Consider the following 24,030-nt stretch of genomic DNA (forward strand, 5'->3'; position numbering starts at 1 on the left):
GATGAGATTGACAGTAGAAGTGATTCTACTTTTAATGTTGTATACAAAGAAGTCTTTCAAAATGTATGACTTACTTGCGTTAGAGAGATGTTTGTAACGTTTTTGTTAAGAAGATGTTTGAATTCTATGTGTTGTTGTTCGAATTTATAAGAAGTATTTAATTTATTTTTGTGTTTAGTAATTATCAATCTTATGTTTGTATATCCTATTCTATTTTATTTCTTTCCCTCATATCTCTCCGTTATAGGAGATCGATAGATTAATAGATGTAGTAGTAAAAGTATGATTTTGAAATGTTAATAATCATATTTATACAATATTTCAATAGTTTTTGTGATGAATATAAAAAAATTCAACAATATTTTATTTAAAAAAAACATATTTTATTATTTCTTGAAGATAATTTGGCCCGTGCATAGCACGGGTGGTAAACTAGTTTTTGAAATAACATACCGTATTAGATTATTTGAATTTAAAAAATAATTTTATAAAATATGAGAAAATGGCATACTATTTTATAATTTTCAGGAAAGTTTGACTATTTTTCCTGTGTCTTTTAACATTTGAGTACAAGTTTCATGAAGATTTTAAATTAATATGAGTAGTTTTGAAAATAACTTCGCGGCAAGGCCACTATTGTACTAGTAATAAATTTTATTACTTCAACTTAAATTCTTATTTTATGATTTACGGAACTATGTGATTTTATTCTATATGAGTATTTTATTTTAATGGGGAGTCGCACTTGATCAGTCAACCTATAATGGTTATTAATTTTTTTATAAATTCATAACTGTTTGGTTGGAAACAAATTAAATTTTAAAATGTTTCATTTCATCTCTTTTTTTTTGTTTCATTTCACAATTTGAAAATTTTCTTTGTTCTAAAATTCGGATAATGGAGTATGTGATTAGCATGTTTTTGTGGTCAATTTGTATTCTAATTCACTTGATTTTTTTTTCGATTAAATCAATGGACAATGATAAGTGCTTTATAAAGGGGTACAACTTAATGACATGATAATAAATCTAACTTCGTAATTTTTTTTCATTTTATGGAAAACGTTAATCGAACTCGTCATATATAAATTATTTATATCCCTTATATTAAAATGTCGTCGGACACATATGAGAATTTAATTTGGATATTCATGCATTTTTTGCATTTTGTGAGAAAATTATGGATGAAATTAGAAATATGAAATCGATCATTCTGAAACAGATCATGTGTTACCAAGTTGATTTGTTTTGATGGAGTATAAAGTAGTCGAATTTCATTATTCTAGTGTTTTGCTAGAAGCAATTCACGATGGGATGAATTTTTTAGTAACAAAGATATTTCTTAAGCTGAGTTATTTTTTGCCGATTGTATAAGGTAAATACATTTTCATTGAATTTTCATAGTTGACTTGGGGTCAAGCAACAATGGAATTTGATAAGAACATTTATGAACAATTAACGATGGCTATGAAAAGAACATTTAAAGATTTTTTCCTTTATTTATGATGGGTTTATGCAGTGATTTTAAATTGATTTTATAAAATTTATAGATATAAATATTGTTATTTATTACTCCAAAATTTTCTACTGAATTGTTCACGTCAAATTATCTAGCCAACTAAAGCCGAGGTAACCACTTTAAATTAAAGTTGTTAAAATTAACAGTTTTACCCAATTAACACTGGATTCATGAATTAAGAAAATCAACTTGCCTAAATACATGATAGTTAACTTAGTTTGAACTTTGCCGAAGAATTTGATGTGAATTACTAGTATTAAGTGAACAAATACGTGAATATAAATTCATTTTTGAAATTATAAAATTCAAGCTAAAAGAGAACCAATCGATCAAAATTGGGATTATAAGCGTATAATATATTCTAATAAGAATAAATTAAAATATATTTCAATCGTCAATGTTTCGGTTGGAAAAATTAAGTCAAACCAAAATCCACCAAAATAAATGCAAAAAATAAATGAAATACCGAATACGTTTTGCTGCAAAGGAAAGAGTAAATTCCAAACCTTTTTCTTTGTGTCCTTTCTCTTGAGCGATGTAAATTCCTCAACAAACTCTCAGCTACTCAGATTCTCTTCTGCTTCCTTTACCTTTTTCTCTTCCCCTTTTTTGCATTCCTCCTAAATCCGAGCAGCTTACTTCGTTTCTCCAATTCTGAGAGCAGTCAATCAGCTTTCAATTCGTTTCTCACGCTAATTTCCGGTTTTGGTAAATGCGGAATGGTGGTACTGCAACTATGGTTGGTGAATTTCCTGATGCCGACATCGAGAAGCAGCAGAACGGCGGCGGCCTACCGGAAAATGCGGCCGTAGGTCAATCTCAGGACTTGGCTGAGAAAGTAATTGATGTGGTGGTCGTCGATTGCGCCAACAAAGGTGAATCACTGCCGGAGAGAGATTCGAATACTCGTGAAGAGTGCAGGTATGTATATATCTCACTCTGCTCAAGTACTACCTATTTGATTACGCCTATTAAGCTGAAATTTCGGATTGAATTACTGGAATGGGTATAGTAGTCGCTAGACTTTGTCTCTCTGATATGAGGTCGATAAGTTAGACTAAATGCATAAATAAGAAATAAGGAATGCGTGCATCTGTGATTCAATCTACGTGCTTGATTAAACGACAAATTCTGCCGTTTGATTTTTGTCATTGAAGGCATTTTAAAATTATTTTTCAGCATCCATTTGATGATAAAGTGAGAACTGAATTGTTTGTAGTCAATATATATAACCCTATTTTTTTATCCTCCGCCTGTTTGTATGCTCCGAGAATAATGGTCTCATAACCTAGTTCAAATCGAAGGGCTCTCAAGGACCAACGGTAGCAAATGATGGTGAACTGCATATTCATTATTCAGGAGAACTAAACCTACCGAGTCGCTGTGTGCCTGAAAAAATCGTTGTGTTTACTAAGATAATCGAGTACTAACATGAAATTTGAACTCCAGCTCCAGTTTGAAATTCTTCAAGCCATTGTAGAGGATTTTTGATCAATCAAAACCCTGGTTACTATTATATTCTTATCTGAATCCTCTATCAATTCAAATTCTTATCCATTTACCGCCTGAGAGATGAAATCTGTCTGGCGACATCAACATGAAACATTAATCTCTAGTTCGAAATCCCCACATGTCACCATCTTTCTCCACCTAGACTATTTCTGTTACTGATTTGGATCTCTGTAGTATCTGTTCTATGGGTTAGTAAGTCTAGATACTTTATGCTTTTATTACGGACCGATCATTAGTGTAACTGATGCTTTTAAGGAAACACTGGTGATAAAATTACTTGCAAAAAGTGCAAATGATATTTATGGTTTTCTTCAATGGAAGGTTGTGTGATAGTAAATCAAAGTAAAAACTCTTGAGGAAAAAAACCATGGTTTTAATATATGTGCTCTTACAAATTTTAGTTTTAGAATTCAATCTTTGATCAAAAGAACGCATGTGGACCAAATGTGAAGAGAACATGTGGAACCATAATATTGACTGTAGCTCTTGCCCAGTTTTGTAATTGTTGAAATTCCACATGTTCATCTACTCAAAGTTTGCAAAAGTATATATCAATTGGTGGCAGGATCTATAAACAGCACAGTTTTTTTGAGTTCTTTGCGATTGGAAGCACATTTTCTTACTTATTGTTGTTAATTGGACTTTTGGGTTATTTATGAGTATGAGTGCTGAGATTATAGTTTTAGATTTGTGAAATCAATGTTTTTGTTGTATATTTGAGAAATAATGTTTTGGTATAAAAACATGCATATTGTGCAACGATGAACAAACTTAAAACTCACTAGAACTTATCATGAAATTCTATGGCGGTGTTTAATGAGATATGGGAGAAACTATTGGATACATTTATGCAAGATTATTTTTATACCTTTTTGTTTTCATTCATAAATCACAAGGCAAAAATGATCAGGAATCCAGTTGCATCTGTTAAGAAGACTACCAGATGCAGTAGTCCTGTTCGCCTGGAGCGGCTTGAGAAACTGAATTTTTATAATCTCTATAGATGTCTTATTTTGCATGATCTCATCTCTTGATTTCTACTTTGCTTTATTACATTGGGAGGCGATCTTTTTAGTTCCAACACTTGAAAAATATTCAGAGAATGTTTCTGTTTATTGCTATTGGGGCTTCACATGGTGTCTTTGCTCCACTCGGAAGTCGGAACCCTAGGATTTTCATTAGTCAAAAGATCAGTTAAAACCGCAAAGGACTAACATTAGATGATAGGTGCACCAGTGCATCCAGTCACCCACTATTCAAATTATTGCCATTCATGGATATGGCCAAAAAAAGAAAAAAACTTTATAGACTTCGACATCATGTACCAATGGAAATTTAGTCTCATATTTGGCATTTTCCTTTGAAGGGCTAACTGGGCTATATAGGTTCCAGTTTCCTTATTAATCATAAGATTCCAGCCAAGGCAAGCAATTAAATAAGAAGAATCTACCTCTTCATGAATAAAGAAAACTGATTATTGTGATGTTGGTGAAGTAAGAATAGTACTCATTCCGTTCTCCATGGGCATCTCTAGCTGATGTGTGGTTACCCGTAAACTGAAAAGTATAATTATCATATGAAGATGGGTGAAACTTTAAATTCTAAACATCTGATGCACTCTTTATTTTATATATCTGATGTGCACCTTTTTTTCTTGTGTGTGGAAATGCTTATTTTGGGTACTTCATTTATATTTTGAGTTTGTTAAAGGTGCATGGTACCATGTTTATATTTTCTCATGGAAGAAGCAATTTCATACCTTCTCTCTGTTCAGGGATCATAATAATTCTGGCTGATTTTGTTATATATACTACCTTGAGATATTTAGTATGATTACTTATTTTAACTGAAGAATGCAGAAAACATTCTAAATTGATTTATTGATGCTTTTGTTTTATAGGGTTTGCCAGGATGAAAATGAAGAAGCCTTGATCACTCTTGGATGTCTTTGTCGGGGCGGTCTTTCAAAAGCACACCACTCATGCATAGTGAAGTGGTTTAACACTCGAGGTTCAAATAAGTGTGAGATATGCCAGTTAAGTGTCCGAACTTTTACTGATGCTTTTAGCTTAATCTATGACGGATGTTAATGAGCCTCCACATTTCTCATGTAGGCAAGTAGCTGCTAATGTAATACCTCCTGATCCTCAGGCAAGCGTCAGTCAATTTAGTTTTAGATGCTTTAGATTTTGATATGGAATTCTGATCAATCAATATATGCTATCTTCTTTGCTTTTGTACTTGCTGTGATTACTTTCGTGATGCGTATTCAATTCTCGACGGAATCACAGTTTGAATTGTTTTTATTTTTTGTCATTCTAGGCTATGGTAAAAACCTTAGTATTTGTGAACTATAAACTATGTTTTGCTTAGTGAGGCAAAAGAAAGTTGCCAGTCAATATGAGGCTTTCCATAATAACATTATGGCTGAAGCATACATAATTTATGCTTTTGATGCTGTTTCTGGAATTCTATATTTGTTGCGGAAGGATCATAATTCTTGCTTATGATATGAACCTCAGTTAGTGATAGTATGTCTTACTTGATTTTTTTTCACATGACAGACTAGTTACTGGGTTTGGACAGTTGATCCAGCCTTTAGAGCCCAAGATCGTCAAAGGGTGCGGAACCATTCTTATAGTTTCTGTGTAGTAGCTCTAACTTCTCATTGCATGTCGAAAACCACTACTGAATTACTGATTTTTTACTTGATAACAGGGGTGCTTTAGTCCTCTTTGGGTGGCATTCTCCATTCTTGTTGGTGGTCTTTTGCTAGACGTGCTGATATCCGTAACCCTCGGTGTTTCTGCCCTCCCAGTTAACATCATCATTGGTAAAACTTTGTCATGCTATAGGATTAAGTGTGACCAAACTTAATCTGCATGTTTATGAAATGTGAATTATGGTATGCAGGAGTGATTGTTGTGCTGGGACTTGGAACAGCTCTTCGACTGGGGCTAGAGTTTTGTCAAGAGTGGAATGTAAGAAGAGTGGTGCAACGGGTGGAAGCAAACGCCACTATTGGGTACCATCCCGCACTGTAAGCCAGACTCGTAACCTGCATATTTTATGAGCGGATGTGTTGTGTCTTAAGTTAACGAAAAAAAGATCTAAGTAGGAAGGAGGCTCCTCGAGAGATTTATATTTCATCTTGCTTCTACTGCTGAGTTGCTGTATATATTAATATACTGTCACTGATTCTTTGTGAATGCATAGTGAATGATTGCGGTATGTAGTTGTACTGATATTTTAGGCATCACTAACACAATGGAACAGCTTCAGAAGTTAAAAGTTGTGATTTGGGACTAATTTTATAAATCAGACTAATGTATACAATCATAGCTTCCCTTTTTGTTCAACATATACTGAAGTTTAGTCGATATTGAATTTTCAAACTGCTTTGGAGCTTTCACCCAATTGTTTATGTTGATGTCCATCTTAACTTCACTATATACCGAAATGGACAACCAAAAATTCAAGATTATGTAGCAGTACTGAATGTAATGAACTTTGCCAACTAAATCACCAACTATAGCTCATTTTGCAAATTCAATATCACTTTGAAATGCATTCATTCTGTTTGTCATTAGGAGTCTCATTTCTTTTTGGCGCGAATTTTAAGAAATGTTAAAAATTGAGTGGAAAAAAGTTAGTGACATATGAGTCACTTGTATATAGTTTAGAATGAAATGTGCATGAAATGCGTTAGTGGAATATGAAATTCTATTACCATTTATAGTAAAATGAATCGGGATTCCTATTAGTGAATGGATTAAAGTAGAAAAACAAAACTCATATTCGCTAATAGGAGTCGGAGGGAGTAGTAATGAAACACAATGCAGGAGTAATATTTTTGCAATTGAAATTCGACTACCTTTTTTGCCTTTTTGGCGACTGAAAAATAAGACGTTGTTTGGAATTGTATCAATTTTGGCAATTGAATTTCGGATACATTTTTGGCTACTGCAAAATCAGATTTTGTTGGATGAATCAATTGACTATCGATTTATTCATTAGTTTTGCAATCGAAAATAATGTCGGAAAATTAAGTTTGTCATTTTAATTTGGAAGCACTTCAAAGGGAGTGTGGTACCAAACCACTCGGGTTACGTGATATAACTAAAATCAAATACTATAACTCTAAATATTGGGTTGGACCATAACTTTATTTTTTTTCTCTTTCCGATTTTCAACAATTCACTCATATCAATGCATAACAAGACTTATATTTATAAAATGGAGTATAAAATATTCAATCCAGTGAATTTTAAAATACATATATAGTACGTAAATTTCAACGCGATTATATACTAGTAGTAGGAGTATTTAATTTGAAAATATGATAATGGTTAAGAATGAACATTTCAAAAATTTTGATTTATTGAATGGTAAACATATAAGGATATGTTGTGATAGATCTTGACATTAAAATACCTAACTTGAGGTTTATAAATTAAAATGAAACACACTTTTTTTATAATTTTAAAGACTGTTTTACAATTCAAAACATTTCTGACAGTGAACTTTAATTTTCCTATTCGATTATCTAGTTTTATACTACTGGAGTATTTTATTAACAAAACTTCGTCGCATGTATATATTAGATCGAAGTTGGATTGTCAAATTTAGTTCATTTTTGTGTAGTAATCCATTTTATCAAAATCATCTTTAAATTGTTGAATTAGTTGTCAAACAATATACTAGAAAATAAGTAATAGTTGCAGCTAGACCAATCTATTGAGTTTCAGATTAATTATATTGAATTGTGAGATAATTGAGCGTAGATTAATTAAGCATATCAAGTTAGAAAATTCCAATTATGCCAAGATAGGCAACACGTGAAATTTTGGCTGCCATGTAATCAAACGGGACCCAAATCCAAGCTTGAGGATATCAATATGAAGCCATTAAAAGTATTAGTATCATAATTCATAAAACATTAATGATAAGGCTTAAGTGTAGTCATCTGTATAAAAACATAGGTTTTATTTATTCAATAATGTGAGCCCATTTAATGTAAAACCAAATGAATAAAAAACGCACACTGATATTTACAATAACTGCCATTATCTAAAAGGAAACTTATATATTAAGGCATCGAGCAACACGAGCCTTATATGGTTTCGAGATTGGCGTGTACAAGTAAAATTGGTGAGGTATTATTAGGCATGGGAGCGAATGATTGTTACAGTGATTTTATCGCAGCAATTCGTCTCTGAGGAAAACCATTGCAGCGGATTACTCTCTCGCCCTCTGATTGGCTACTGCTCGTCACCTTTTTGTAGTTGGCCACCACGTGAAACCAAAAAGTAAATAATTTCGGAGCTCAAGGACCTTTTTCTTCTCCGATTTTGACCATTCTAGGGATCAATAGCTCTAGCAATTTCCAAACTGCGGTGATTTTTGGAGGTTAATGCGATGAAATTGGAGGCTCTGCCCAAGGGTTTCCGGTTCCGGCCCACGGACGAGGAGCTCGTCAACCACTATTTGAGGCTCAAGATCAACGGCCGTCATTCCGCCGTTGATGTCATCTCTGAGATCGACGTCTGTAAATGGGAGCCCTGGGATCTGCCCGGTATGCTTTTCGTTACTCTGTTCACGTTTATTATCCATTGTGGTAGCATATAGGTTTTGGTGTTGTAAACTGTTGCTTTGTCAAATGTGTAGTTTAACTTGGAGAAATTGTTACTTTGGCTGATAGTCGATTGAAACTTTACATTCTTCATATTGTAGAATGTAGTGTGGATCATTTAAGTAAGGTTAAAGGTCGATTTTGTACCATCGTTTGGAGCGTTAGGTAATTATCATTATCTATTGTTTAATTTTTGGGAACAAAATGTCATGCCGAAATTTTTTGGTGATCGAAATATGGACGTGGCAGGTTACACGTCAATCAACGTGTAATTTGGGTAATTGACGAGTAATTTCAGCTGGAACGTGCCTTAAACGAGTAATTTTTTGTAGGATATTTTAACCCGAAAAAGAAACGATGGGAACTAAATGGTAATTATCCAAATGTTAAATGCCTTAAACGATGAGACAAAATTGACCATTTATCCTTTAAGTATTCTAGTTTATGCTAATTCAGTCGCACAAATTCGGACTGGACTAGGTAAAATGTTACTCTGAGAGGGTCATGTTCCAATCTAGTATACCAAGAGAAATAGATATACCATTCCTTTTGACTTAGCCTCAAGGAAATTTCTGGTGTGACAAGTAACACTTCCTACTTTTGCCTTTTAAGTTTCTATGTACCCGAAGTGTGACCAAGCTACATTTTAGTAAGGGTCGGTCGGATAATGTGAGTTTCTTTATGAATTATAAGGCCATATCTCTAGTCTAATGAAGTTTTCAATACCTTGATTGTTTGATTTTGTGCAGCACTCTCCGTTGTAAAATCTGATGACCCGGAATGGTTTTTCTTTTGCCCCCGTGATAAAAAATACCCAAATGGGTATCGTTCTAATAGAGCCACAGAAGCTGGTTACTGGAAAGCAACAGGAAAGGATCGTACCATAAAATCTCGCAAGTCATCCCCCTCAGGTCACTCCCATTCTCATGTGATTGGAATTGGATTGAAGAAAACTCTAGTCTTTTATAGGGGCCGGGCTCCAAAAGGTGAACGGACAAATTGGATAATGCACGAGTATCGTGCCACTGAACCAGATCTTAGTGGCACTGGTCTTGGACAGGTCAATAATTATATCATGTTCCTGTTTTTCAGTCCCTTGCTCTGTTCTTCCTCTCATGCATAATACTATAAACATGCATACTTGTTATTTTTTGGCTCCATACTAAATTCCTTCCAAACAAGTATTCTTTGGCAATTTAAGAATATACAATGTGAACCTATCTATACTGATATCTACCTACACTTGTTCATCACTGTAGTATGTGTGAAGGATTTAATGTTAGGCGTCCAAAACTCCAAAGAAATGAAAAAGAAGAGGTTAAGCACCTCAGATTGGTTTCTTATAGGCTAATTTTTCTTCACAACCTTGCTTAGAAGGTCAGTTGTAATTTTGTTTATAGTTAGTTCACACAATCACTAGTTAAAATTCAACTGGCTTTAGATATTATTATCATCTTCATTAGTTGTACTTTAGTCGATAGACTCGTTGAGCATGCTACTGACAATGTCAATGCACACAATTTGACTCCTAATAATCTACCAAAATCATGCAACTCTGTAGTCTCTAGCAACAATATCTACCCATTACTAGCTTTGTTGGGAAAGAAAATGTTTAGATCTGTATGTTCATTTTCCCATATTTTAATAGGCTGGCTCCTGCGAAACCTGAAAATAATAGGAATTGACCAGAATACCTTTAAATTACTACTTCTAGCCTACAGTAATGGAACAACCCCTTGGGGCTCAAGGTCAAAAGAATTTGTCATGTGATATAAAGGCGATGTAATATGCCCACTGCTTCTGCATTATTCTGAATGAGATTTCCATTCTGGTTACTTGCTACGGTTGTAATTAATTCTTTTCCCATTCCTCCAGGGTGACTATGTCCTATGCCGCTTGTTCCACAAGGCAGATGAGAGGCTTGACAGTTTGAAATGCAGTGGACTCGAGCATACAGGCTCAGTCCCTTGTACAGATAAATCTTCTCCGGATGATGTATCTTCGGATGCGTTTCGAGAGACATCAATGCTGGATATGCAAATGGTTAAGGAACCGGGTGACGTGAAGAAGTGGTTGACAGATCCAGCTGACTGTCTGACTCCTACTAACCTAGCACAAGTTGAAAGCTGTGTATCTGATGGTATTGATCATTCAGGAGAAGAAACAGCAATGGAGGTGACATGAATATTTGGATTATCCGTTGCTACTTTTCATCTTTATTTTTAACATCTGAAATATTAAATAGACTCAAATTTTAGCTGTTGTCTTCGCCATATTCATCAGGTGTCTCTGCCTCTTCAAGCCAATTCAATGTCTGAAGGAGCCACATACAATCATTTTAATAACATGAACTTCGGTGCCCTTCAATCACACAGTTATGCAGATTTGGTGTCTCCCATTGGTTCACCCTTTGCTGCTGACTTTGGCTATGAAATAAATGGATTGCATTTCCAAGATGGCACTTCTGAACCAGATGCATCCCTTTCAGAGCTATTGAAAGGCCTTCAAAACCCTGGAAACTTCTTCTATGAAGCATCCGCTAACCACACGACCTATGATCCGAGTGAGAGCTTAATTTCTAGCTACATTGATGATCCAACGCATGCACCACTTGCAATTTGTCAGGTACGATTGTACCTTCATTTCATATAGCGTAAAACATATGTCAATGTTCAAGCAGAGGTAGCATGGATAGGCCTCTCTTGTTTATTTTTAAATATTCTTTTCTTATTTTTTGTTAATCTAAATACTATATGCATGATTCCTTCATTCTTTTTTGCACTTGAAATACCAGTTTTCTAAAACTTTTAGTCTCATACCATCCTCACACTGGGACCTATCCATTATATGATACTCCATATGTATTTTTTTCTTTTTCTATAAACAAACTTTGAAGTGGATCCCCACCATTTGTTATCAAAAGATGCAATAGTCACCCAAACATATAATATACTCTATATTTCTATAGGCTAAAATTCATCCATCGAATGCATATTTTTTTATTTCTACAAAAGCTAATATACAACTCGGTTAACTGCAGTGGAACTACTGGATATCGGAAATTAGAACAGACAATGAAACCAAACCTTCTCTTAATATTTTGATCTTGTTGCACTTCAAGTTGTTTTTCAAATGCATTAGTTTTTCTAACTTTACCATCTTTCTGATACCTATAAGACCCTTTGCAGCAATTTTAGATTATTAGTTTTCCTTTTAAACATGGATACTTTCCATAAAATGTAGCTGTTTTGAGCATGAAATGATCCAGTGCTGATATTTCCTTAATCCAGCCATGTGGTGCTCATTACGCTATTGACAACGTGCAGGATGACCAATCTCCAAGCTTTTCCACCGATCATTCCCCTTCCTGCTATGCTGCTGAAGAAATGGATTCTTCAGCAAATACATTAGGAAGATCATTCCTTAGACGAATTGAGACATTTTGCTACCCTAATTCAGGCAAAGATGATAATTTCCCTGTTAGTGAAACAGGAATCAAGATTCGATCTCGCCAGCCTCGAAATCCCCCAAATTTGATGAACTATACATCCCAGGGAACTGCTCCAAGGCGATTGCGCTTTTGGTTGAGTCCCAGACCACAGTCCAAGTATAATGACAGATCCAAGGACGATGAATCACAATCACTTAGCAAACAGGTCAGTTCCATTTATTAATTACACATAGTATGTATGGACTTGCAGAGTTCGAGCATTCCTATAACTGAAAGGGATAATATCTAAATCTTTATATTCTCGCTTCTAAATAGACCAATAATCCTTCGTCTCTACTGAATCAGGATGCCAAGATTGACCCTAAAAGTGATCCAAACTTAGCCACAAAACATGGACAAAACAGCAGGGTGAGAACGCCCTCACCTAAAATATCAGGACTCCTATCTGTTCGCGGAGGTGCAGGCTCTATGAAAGTGTATGCTGTGGGTGTATACATAGCTATAATCCTATCAGTTGTTATTGGGATATGGATATGCCCCAAGCTGCAGCTCTACAAGGTTGACATGTAAAGCATGTTTCGTAATCTTAATTATTAGCATCACTGTTCCTTTCTTGCTAATCACAAATTTAGTTCGTGTAGGGAGACATCGATGCTCGTTAATAGTTAATGTTGTATTATGAATATGTCGTTGTTTAAGAAGTTGTCTACTTTCTCAGAATCTCTTTCATACCTACTAATACATGGGGCTACATACTAGTATTAGATTTGTATACCAGTAAAATAATCTGTCTAATTAAAGTATACATTTTTCAATATTATATTACACACTTTAGCACAATTTGTGTTTTAGTATGGGTCCGAGACAGTGCCCATATGTCCTTTACTTAATATCAGGGTTTAAGATATACTATTATTATATCTATGGCCGAATTTTTATGGCTTAGAATTGAAGGTTCAAAATTTCCAATTTAGTTACACTTTTATATGTTGCAGGTGGAGTGGTGCCGCCGTGCATTCCTATTTTTTATATGCCACTCTTTTGACTAGTATTATTAGTTCAACTGTGTTAATTAATAAATGATAGTATTGGTTTTGTTTATCATGTAAAAATTGGAATAACTCAGAAGTAGATAGCCTTCCATAATACTATGGTTACAAGTATATATTAGCAAGATAAAAGAGAATTAAATTAGTACTACATGATTTGACCAGGGACATGGAATTGGTTAATAAAATCTTACGTATCCAATAAACTAAAATGAGATTGGTTGTGTTGGCGTGAAATAGAACCTTTGGCATAGCACGTAAAAATTAGGATAACAATAATTATCGTAGGAATATTGGAACCAAAAATCTTTGTTGCTCTAGTCCATATCACGATCTCTCCTATCAATACTTGTAGTATCTTTTTGCGCACACGTGATGTATACTCTATTTAGGAGTTAGGACCCCAGTTGTCAATATTTGCAAAATATTCAAAATTATTAAAGAATTCGCCAAAAATAAGCATATTAAGTTAAGTTACTGAGTTAATTACATAAATGGATCCTGAACTTATATTTGCGTTTTTTTTATAAAAAATATCATGAGAAGTTATTGAAAAAGAAGATTTGGACTAAAATACCCCTAGTCATGAAGGTGATTTAGGATACTTCGTATGATATCATCACACTACAAAATAAAAAAAACATATAATATTTGCTTAACTTTGCATTTTATCAGATGATATCGACTTGCTTAGACCCATCTGCTGAAATATTCTGTTATTCAGTAGTGTCAGAAGGCATTTGAGATCGAAAAAGCACTGATGCCATTCCCTCCCAAAGGCTCATTTTTATTTTATACACACTTTTATTTATATATGGTGTTAAGGAATTAGATATTTAGATGAGGAAAAAGAATATTGCAGAGTTAGTCGACATGCCACGTACCCAAAACATCACTAACAGAAAAATTATAAAAATAAAAGAAGAATTGGACTGCAGGGAGAATATATAAATGAAGAAAGCAAGAGATGCTATTTTGAGGAATAATTTTGGGTTGAAGTTGGATAATTAGTCTGCTAATCCTTTCTTGATCATCTCTTTATATTCACTCAAAAAAAATGGGCAAGTTTGTAAAGAGGTTATTCGGTTCTTTGTTTTCTGCCCTTGCTTATTACTATCAAGATCATCACACTACTCATTTCCAAGCCATGCCTAAGGCTCGCCATACCTCTCTTCAGGTTCATTCCATATATATGCATTCATCTTAGTTCTATCTTTTATGTTATTTATCAATATGTAAAATGTTTGCACACACATATATATTCTTCATGTTTATGCTCTTCAGGTTCATTCCATATGTATATGCATGCACATTAAGCTCAATCTGTTGCCATGTCATCATAATAATTCATCTTGATAACTCGAACCTCTGACCTACATGCTAGAGGAGAAGTATGTTATGAATTGCGCTACTATTATCAAGCATTCTCGATCGTTATGCAAAATTTAATCATCTATGTTCAAGGATCCATATAAAATATTTGAGTTCGATTTTTTATTTTCGATTTAAATTTATGTAGGTTGGTTCGTTTTCGATCTTTTGGTTATCTTCCTTCCGCGTTAGGAATAGAAAATATGATTAATAAAGGCATACTTTATTGAACTATGATTAATGGAGTAAATAGTTTGGAAATAACAAAAAAAGAAGAAATGGAAGTGGAATAAGAAGAAAGGTGAAGTAGCATCTTAATTTATAATTAAAAATGCATATTAATTTGAATTAATGAATTGATAAGCCACTTTACAGACAGTGGAGCTCAAAGTTAGGATGTGTTGCGATGGATGCGAAAGAGTAGTCAAAGAGGCCATTCACAAACTCCGAGGTATTGTATTATATTAATTATGTTACTTTTATTATTTTTAAATAATTTAAAATAGAGAAATCGAACAGGGGTGGACTCGGTCGAGGTGGAGTTGGAGATGGAGAAGGTGACGGTGTTAGGATACGTGGACCGGAATAAGGTGTTGAAGGCCGTGCGGAGGGCGGGAAAGAGGGCAGAGTTTTGGCCGTACCCTAACCCGCCACTCTACTTCACAACGGCCAACCACTATTTCAAGGACACCACGGTCGAGTACAAAGAGAGCTACAACTATTGGCGCCACGGTTACAACATGCCCGACCGCCACGGCTCACTGCCCGTCACCCAACGCGGCGACGACAAAGTCAGCAACTTCTTCAACGACGACAATGTTAATGCATGTCACATTATGTAAATTTGGAGAGATCTGAGATCCAATCTTCATTTTTTCTCTTTCACTCTATTTTGAAGAAGAAAGCAAGGAGTATAAGAATTTCTCAGGCGCAAGAGATTAAATTTTATCATGAAAAGATTATTCGATTGCATCCAAAAATAATTATCTCTTTGAATATGTTATACTATAAATATTAACATCATTTAAGGGGTTAAACTAGTCCATTCATATCGTCAAAGGAAATGTTAATCAAAAAACAAAAGAAGGAAATTTTAACAATGTCATATTCAGTGGGGCCCAATAAAGAAGAAATATAGGGGTGATTAAACATATTTTTGTGGTTGGGCTTTCAATTTTTGTTACGAGTGTTTTTATTTTGTGAATCCAAAATTCAATTAAACCGACCAGTCTGATTAGTTAAAAAATGTGTAAATGACCCTACCAAGTAAAGAAAATAATTAGTAAGTACTAAATATTTTGTAGATCTAAGGTGGAAATATTGTTGAATAGTTATAGTTAATCTACAAATTCTGAAAAAGTAAATCGAGTACTTTATTTGTCTCATGGAAACATTAGTCTATATTGAAATAATAATGTCAAGGTGATATATTTGTAAAAATAGAAGAAATACATCTATATAATTTATTTTATCTCTGCACTTTATAAACTAAAGAATATTTTATAAAACTATATGTCTAAAAAATGTTTCTCTTTTCAATAAAATGAGTGACTTATATATAGAATACTCCCTCCGTCCCAGTAAAGATGACCCCTTTTATTTTTCATACGTGTTTTATAAAAATCATAATAAATAGTTCAAGTGGAGGTAAAGTAAATTAGGAGAGATTATAATATAGAAGAGACTCTCTTACTTTAATTTTTCTCAACTTTAACTATTTATTATGATTTTTCTAAAATATGTGTGAAAAACGAAATGGGTGATCTTAAAGGAAGTAAGAACGATAGAAAGACCTTAATTTGATCTAGTTGTAAAGGGCAGAAAAAGTTGTAACCTGGCCCAGTAAAATAAAAAAAAAGGGAAGAAAAGTAAAGGGCATGAAAATGAGTAACCTAAGCCAGGGAAACAGAAAAAAGAAAGAAAAGTAAAGGGCATGAAAAGTTGTAACCTGACCTAGAGAAATATTAGGAAATCAGGACAGGAAAATTTATAACCTTGCCCGATAGAAAGGGGGAATATGGCCACCTTGGCCAAGGAACAACTCCAAAAATTTTGAAAAGATAAATTGTAAAAGGGAGGTTGTTTCCATCTCTTGTCCTTAAGTTCACATGTCCCTCACATAATTTTACTTACACTTCTTTGAACTTAGGCCCCCTAGGATCCTCACCTATATACTATAATCCCCTGGCCCCGTTACAACCCAGTGAAAGACCTTAAGGAACTTTCCTGTGTCAGTAGAAATCAAGGCATCAGTGGTATGGCAAAATGAATGAGTGAATGGTCCTAACGTTTCAGTGTTTGTTTTTGTTTCATTGTTTTGTTTGCTTTCTTAATTAAGTGTTTGTGTTCTGTTCTTGTCTATCTTTTTGCATCTAGGTCTAGGAGTTGTGCCTTTTTCTTTAGAGTCGGTCAGGAGATAACCATGCATCGAAATTTACCTTATTTCTTTATTTTGTCTTTCATACTTGAGGACAAGTATGGTTTAAGTGTGAGCAGTTTGATAAGGCTCATTTCATGCATTGGTTATGCGGTTAAATTCTGTGATTTTAGTGAACTAATAAGTGTTTGTAAGTTCAGGTGCATGAAATATCTGTCAGGCCTAGGAAATGCATACAAATCAACCGGGGCAGACGAAAATGAGGAAAGTGAAGTGAAAAAGCGCCAGCAATTTACTCGACCAAGGAAATGATGAAAACGCTGGCAGAAAGCAAAAGTAAACAACAAGCAAATTCTAAAAGATCCTTTTTCGGAGGGCAAAAGGGTCTGAGCCTCAACTACAAAAGAGGCAACTATCTTGAAGAGGATCATCATTCGACACCAGCTTCAACACACTCCTTAGTTTCACTTTTAACTTTAGCTCATTTCACAGATGCACTTGGCATCAATAGGGTAATTCTGGGCATATTTGGTTCGGTTTAGCTTAGTTTTTGGTGTAACACCGTCCTCATGGGGGCGAAGATACAATCGTTTTTACATTTATTTTGTTTTGTCTCGCCGTGAACTTCTTTGTCGGATACTCGACGACTGCTATATTGTTTGAACCTTTTTTATGATGCGATGGAAGTTTATGTTTTCTGTTTAATGTTGGTTTTGATGCTTGATGTTGGTTTTTACTGATTTGGATGCTTTTCGCAATTGGCTGTCGATTTGGAGTTGAGATCGGTTAAATCAGAGTTGGTTGTTGTTGAATTGTTTGAGTTAGAGTTGATGGATATGGATCTGGATGTGGTCGAGTTTGGATTGGATTGATCTGGAGTGGATTGTGATTTGGAATTGTGGATCTGATACGTATTGGTTTGAATCTGCATGGTTATGGCTATTTTTACTGTTGCTTTCGATTTGCTCGACCTGGTAGTTTAGATCTGATAGTTTTTAGCTTAATCGTAGTGTTCGAAGTCCGATATGAGTTTGCTCTATTTTCTATGTTTGATGCTCTGTTTCATTCATGTTCATGTCAATTTGCTGAAGAAAATGAAGATCGTTGGTAGTTAGACTCAGATCTGTTTGTTTGTTTGCTTTTGCAGCTTTATCTGTCGCAGTAGCTAAATCGAGAAATCTGTTCCATTGCCTTTTCTTACATCTTTGTCTAACTGTTTTGGGAAACGTTTTTATTTGACCTAGTAGTTTGCTTAATTTGTTCTTAGTTAATTTTATAATCTCTCAAGTCATGCACGCGTACGTGTTTTTCCTATTTCTTAGGTCTAGTAGTTAGTTAGTATTTTCAATTCTATTTTCAATTCTCTTGCCTTCAGTAGTTTTAAAGAAATCTTAACCCATGAGTTGCGTGACCTTCCTCAAACCCTCTAAATACTTGCTAACACCTCCGTCTTTGTGGGATCGATCTTTACTTCCATATACTAGCCAATAGTATGATGTGTTAAGGTTTTGAAGCAGTGAAAAGTGTGTCTAACGACCATTTCTGATAGACTCATGATCTCCTAAACCCTGTGATCTAGTGAATGCTCTGAACCTGTTGGATTGAGAGACACCTAGTGGACACTATTTTTTCTAGCTACTTCATATACCTGTATGAATTTTCAATTAATTTACTATATACATAAAGGATATAAAAAATAATTTTTAACAAACTAGAGCCGATAAATTGTGATTATCAACCACTTAAATGCACGATGTGGTATATTTATATGATAGTATAATTAATGTAGTAGTATGAGTAAATTAGAGAATAAATGAGAATCTTTAAAATTTTTAAAAAATCCTAAAAATTATACTATGTTGGAATATAAAATATATATGTTGGAGGAGTAATTTAGTTTGGAGAAAATATTTGAGAGGAGAATGAGTGAAATATTACGTGAAATGATTTAGGAGATGTTGGTCTCAACTTGTACAAAATGATACATCTCTTGTATATTTATAGGCTTCCGATTCCTATTTTAGAAGTCTATACTTATTTCTTTTATATTCTAAATATGTAATTTTTTTTATAAAAATCTAGATATTTTTAGATAATATGCATATTCTAGAGAATTCTATCTCTAGTTAATTCTACACAAATATCTAGATAATTTCTCTTGCCTAATTCTATATAATTCTACATATATAATATCTAGATATTTCCATTACAAATGAAGTTAATTTATTAAAATTCCAACATACTACTCCCTCCATCCCAATAAATATGAAACATTTGAATTTTAGCACGGTATTTTATGTAGTGTTGTTTTGTGAGTTAATAAAGAGAGAAATTAAGAGATGAAAAAGTATGTTAGTATTTCTATTTTATGAAATGTTTAAATTTTAATGGGACAACTCAAAAAGAAAAACGTTTCATTTTTAATGGGACAGAGAGTGTATTTTATACTAGTACTCCCTCCGTCCCGCACTACTCGCACTTATTTCCTTTTTGGGCGTCCCAAGTTACTTGCACTCTTTCCATTTTTAGTAAAAAATTTCACCTACAGCCGTCATTTTTTACTTTCCTATACACTCATTCCTTAATCTCCGAGCCGAAAAGGAAATGAGCGAGTAGCCCGGGACGGAGGGAGTATTACTTTCTGGATTTAAAATACTTTTTCATATACCATATATCAAATTAAAGAAATTTTTAAGGAGGATTATAATGAAATCTCAAATGTATATGTTTTGATGAAAAATTCCACGAAAATATAATTGGTATATTTTCATAATGATACATAATAATGTTTTTCATTGCATTACTTTGATGCCTTAAGTTAATGTACATATTGCCCCAAGTTCAATATGTGTAATGCCAAAATATTTAAGTGTATTTTTCAAATTCGCAAGAAGTTTTGTTTTAGGGTTAATGCCCTAAATGCAGCATATATGCGATGCCCTATATGCAGTGTATATAATGCCATATAAAATATGCTTATTTTCAAATTTTTATATACATATATATTAGTTACAACTATCAATTGGACCATGTTATCCCTTAATGGTCTATTCACATTATATCAATGCCGACCAAGAATCTTATATCTCTAGCATCCATTTTTTTGATCTAAGGATTCATATCTCAGTTTTAATACCCCTACGTCCCACAATATTTTCAGTCTTTTCTATTTCGATCTGTCCAACAATAATTATCACACTTCATTTTAACCATAAATAGTAAGTAGGTTCCACATTACACTAACTCACTCCACTCATATTTTATTATAAAACCAATATAAAAAATGGGTCTCACATAATACTAACTTTTTCAATCAACTTTTCTTTACATTTCTTAAAACTCGTGTCCATAATAAGAGTGACAATTATTGTGACAGAGAGAGTATAAAATTAGGAGCAGTTTAAGCCTAACCTATAACTTCTACATATGAAAGGTCTATATGTGGTACCTATGTTTGAAGATAATGTTACCAAAAATCAAACACATCAATTAGATCAGCCCAATGATGGGGTCAAGCCGGGCCCAAATTTCCACAAGACCCTAACAGGCCAGGCCGGTTCAACAAAATAATTTTGATAGCTATTTTCTTGCTTTTACTATTTATAATAAATTTGGTACATGAGTATTATAATAGTAAATGAAATGAATTTTTTTTTTTGTGATTTTTGAGCCCGAATTTAATAAAAATTGATTTTTACGAAATATTATATTTAGCCGACATATGGTAGTAGTGGGGGTGTGGGAGGTACCACATAAAATTAATTGGACAGGTAGAAACACAATGCAAATGAATGGTGGGCTGTGAAGTAGAAACAATACTAGGACAAGCATTTACTAACACAACATGCTTTCCTCTCTTCACCACTAGCACATTTTATACTACTTACTAGTATATATTTTCAACTCTTTTTTTTCGTACTCACCAAAATAAATGTTTCAACATTCACATGTAAATGATACTCACGTGACATTTATATATTTCTTTTTCATTGAAAACCAACCCCATGCAGTAGTTTCTGCTCAACACCAACTCTTTATAATATTCTTCCTCATCATGTTTAAATTGATTAGGGTTTCACCACGTTGCGTGAAAAGTTTTTTCCTATTTTTAATTGCCAAAGTAAATTTATCCTGTTTATTTACCTTATGAGTTATGACACATCTACTCTTCTAGAGTTTTTAAAATTTTATGAGGAGCTAGTCTCGTGTACACACTTCATGAGATAAGGGGTGTATGGATAAGCGCCAGTTTTTTAAATTTGATTTAAAAATATATTTGTAAGTAATTTTTGATAGGGGTTTTCCAAAACATTATTTCAAAAAATTTGAATAAAATTCAAGATATTATAGAAGGACAAAAAAAAAATCATTAATCCCGACATGTCTCTTTGTGCCTGACAATGCAGGATAAATAAACAAAATATGATAAGAACACATATAAAATGTTATATAACTCCAAAATAGATAAGTTATGTACCTTACCAACTAATTATAGTGTTTTTACTTTGGAGATTAAATAATTTTATAACGATAACGGGGGACTAATAACAATAGTCACATGGTCTGCTCATGTGGCAATGCCCAATTTATAAGGCCGACGATATTTACAAGACAATTAGTAGTGAGTTGGAATATATTTATGATGAATGATTTTCGTTAATTATTATTGATAAGACGAAAATGGAAAGGAAAAGGGATGGGTGATTTGTGGGGACAAGAAGAGCATCTGGTTTTGGATCTTTGGGTGATACAGCCACAATAATTCACTTCCTTTAATTTAAATTAAAAACCCCTCAATGCGTATGTGAACCAATTTTTGAAAATGAAAATAAAAAAGTGAATATGATATGTAAAAGTAATTATTAATGTAAATGTGTAGTATCCCAGTAGGGTTGGTTGGTTGCTTGAGAAATGAACACAATTCTTCTTTACGGCTGTTATGATGAGTCGCTTTCAACCTATGCATTTCGTTATTATTATTGATGCTGTTATTTCATTTCTGGGATCTGCTGCCCTTCAATTCTTTCCTCTACTTTTGTTAAATGCTATGCAATTCCTTACATACATATATATAAATCAATACTTTTTTTTTCAATTTGTTTACTTCTTCCAACCAAAATCATCAAATCTGTTTTGCATGGATGTTGTCGTTTTACACTACTCAAAATAATATAATGGATGCAGTAGCATTTAATTAGATTTTAATGAAGTTTGGGTTTTCTTTCATTAAAGTAGGAGGTAAGCATTTTCATGGAAAAGATGAAGAATCTGAAGTAAGCAATGTAAATCCAAGGATCATTTTCATGGAAAAGAAACTCCCTAGACTCGAGAAAAGAGATGGAGTAGCAGCTTATCTAGGTTCATAGCTTCTATATTTAATTTATAGCCTCTGCATTTCCCCCTAGTTTTACCTTTGCAATTTATCATGACTCTTTTCTCTATTCCCCTTTTCCCCTAAAATCTCTTCTATTTTATTTGTCATTTATTTCTAACCTTTTTAAATCATGATCTTTAAAGAGCATCACCAGGGACGGGTATGCACGTCCCGACGTGCATGCACCCTTAGATGGCACGCCTTCATGGACCATTTTACGCGGAACAAGCCCACACATGAGTTAAGGTGTATACAAAAAAACATGCTTATAAATTCTTCATTTCCCCAATTTATGAGAATAAATTATCAGATGGTGGGTCATTTATTATTACTTCCTCGAATCCCCAATAAATGACTTGTATTTCCTTATTTGGACGATCCATAATAAATGTGACGTGAATCCTGATGTTCAACATCATATAATACAACATCATCGAGGACCATGGATTGATTGGGGTCTGCGAAGAGGGTGAAGACATGTAAAGGAGCCACGACGGAGCCGGGTTCTGATTCAAACAGTAATATGCCTATTGTAGAATTATAGGATCCGATTCACAAATCCAAACTCTTAGCCAATTGATTCTTATTACCTTTAGCAGTCTCTAGGATTATTAAGTCAATCACTTAGCTGGATTAAACCCCCTCCCGAAGTGAGAAATCCGTAAATTGGGCGTTAAGATTAAAGTCCCCTTCTAAACATTAACACCTAACTCCCAAAACTAATAAGTTTAATGACCTCACCCAAAACCTCAACTCTCCTGAGTTCTATTGACTTAATATGTGAATTAATCTAGTTCGAGTAAGTTATCTCATCTCCCATTTAATCTAATAAAACCTAGTGCATTCAAAAAAGTACTCAAACGATTGAATGAAAAGGCACAAGAATTAATTCAAACAACTACGAGAGCAAGCGAAGTAAATTCAATTGGATAAATAACTAAATTATTGTATCTTCACCAAGAATTCTACAAAATTTAGCTACTCATAATCCTTACAAATATTCAAGAAAATATTCAAAGACATTATTTAGAAATAAAGCAAACAAAAGATATGAACTCCTAGAATTGGATTGGTAGAGTTGGAGGCCACGTCTTCAATCTTGAGATGAATACTCGTCCTCTGGTCATTCTTATCTTCTTCCAAGGTGAAAAAGTGTGTTGGAGGGTGGAGGCATGTGAAACTAATTGTAGACCTAGGTTTGACTTTCCATCGAGAAAACAGGCGGCGTGCATTCCTGGCAGATCGTCAAGTTCGTCATGTCGTGAAGTCGGCAAGTGGCCAACTGGTCACGGGGTCTTCCTCTAACTCTTCTTAGGGATCGTCGGGTTTGCTAGCTTGCGAACTCAGCGGCCGGTTACTTCTGTATGACCCTTTCACCATTTTCGATTATGGACTCTTCCTTTTGCCTTTTAAGCTTGTTTTTAACCCTTTCTCTAGAAATTCTTCACAAATTGTCAAAATATCAACATAATAGAGAAGTAGATACAATCACGCCTAATAGTAGACGATATGTGATCAAGTTCATGTCACACTATCCTCTTAAACCACGTAAAATTCAATTATATCACCTATCAAGATGATTCCCAAATTCACTTCTAAGACCACGCCTCAATCGGAGTCCGAAAGAGGAAGTTATGGTTGTTATACGAAAGTCGTGAATTCCAGAATGAATCGCGCGGGCCAGACGACCACCCTCTCCTACGTTATTTCTCTTATATTTTTATCTTTTATACTTTATTCTTTTAC

General features: G+C 33.9%; 3 protein-coding genes across 4 annotated transcripts; all 3 read left to right on the forward strand.

Moving 5' to 3' along the window:
• The first annotated feature begins 1,991 nt into the window (after positions 1 to 1,991).
• On the forward strand, positions 1,992 to 6,261 carry LOC121755915 (E3 ubiquitin-protein ligase MARCHF2-like). Its single transcript, XM_042151360.1, has 6 exons — positions 1,992 to 2,439; positions 4,931 to 5,065; positions 5,145 to 5,181; positions 5,595 to 5,651; positions 5,749 to 5,863; positions 5,944 to 6,261. Exons 1-6 carry the CDS (start codon positions 2,231 to 2,233, stop codon positions 6,072 to 6,074), a joined length of 684 nt encoding a protein of 227 aa, XP_042007294.1. The 5' UTR covers positions 1,992 to 2,230; the 3' UTR covers positions 6,075 to 6,261.
• A 1,893-nt stretch (positions 6,262 to 8,154) lies between these two features.
• On the forward strand, positions 8,155 to 12,953 carry LOC121755906 (protein NTM1-like 9). Of its 2 annotated transcripts, none has more exons than XM_042151349.1 (6): positions 8,155 to 8,605; positions 9,412 to 9,722; positions 10,538 to 10,837; positions 10,946 to 11,287; positions 11,989 to 12,318; positions 12,429 to 12,953. In XM_042151349.1, exons 1-6 carry the CDS (start codon positions 8,449 to 8,451, stop codon positions 12,681 to 12,683), a joined length of 1,695 nt encoding a protein of 564 aa, XP_042007283.1. In that variant the 5' UTR covers positions 8,155 to 8,448; the 3' UTR covers positions 12,684 to 12,953. The 2 variants fall into 2 exon arrangements, with proteins under 2 accessions (XP_042007283.1, XP_042007284.1); XM_042151350.1 differs by having other exon boundaries at positions 12,459 to 12,953.
• A 1,216-nt stretch (positions 12,954 to 14,169) lies between these two features.
• Positions 14,170 to 15,513, forward strand: LOC121755917 (heavy metal-associated isoprenylated plant protein 30-like). The gene is made up of 3 exons (XM_042151363.1): positions 14,170 to 14,339; positions 14,909 to 14,984; positions 15,053 to 15,513. The coding sequence occupies exons 1-3, from the start codon at positions 14,220 to 14,222 to the stop codon at positions 15,373 to 15,375; spliced, it is 519 nt and encodes a 172-aa protein (XP_042007297.1). The 5' UTR covers positions 14,170 to 14,219; the 3' UTR covers positions 15,376 to 15,513.
• Positions 15,514 to 24,030: the final 8,517 nt, after the last annotated feature.

The sequence above is a fragment of the Salvia splendens genome, chromosome 11 (assembly GCF_004379255.2).
Source record: "Salvia splendens isolate huo1 chromosome 11, SspV2, whole genome shotgun sequence".
NCBI lineage: Eukaryota > Viridiplantae > Streptophyta > Magnoliopsida > Lamiales > Lamiaceae > Salvia > Salvia splendens.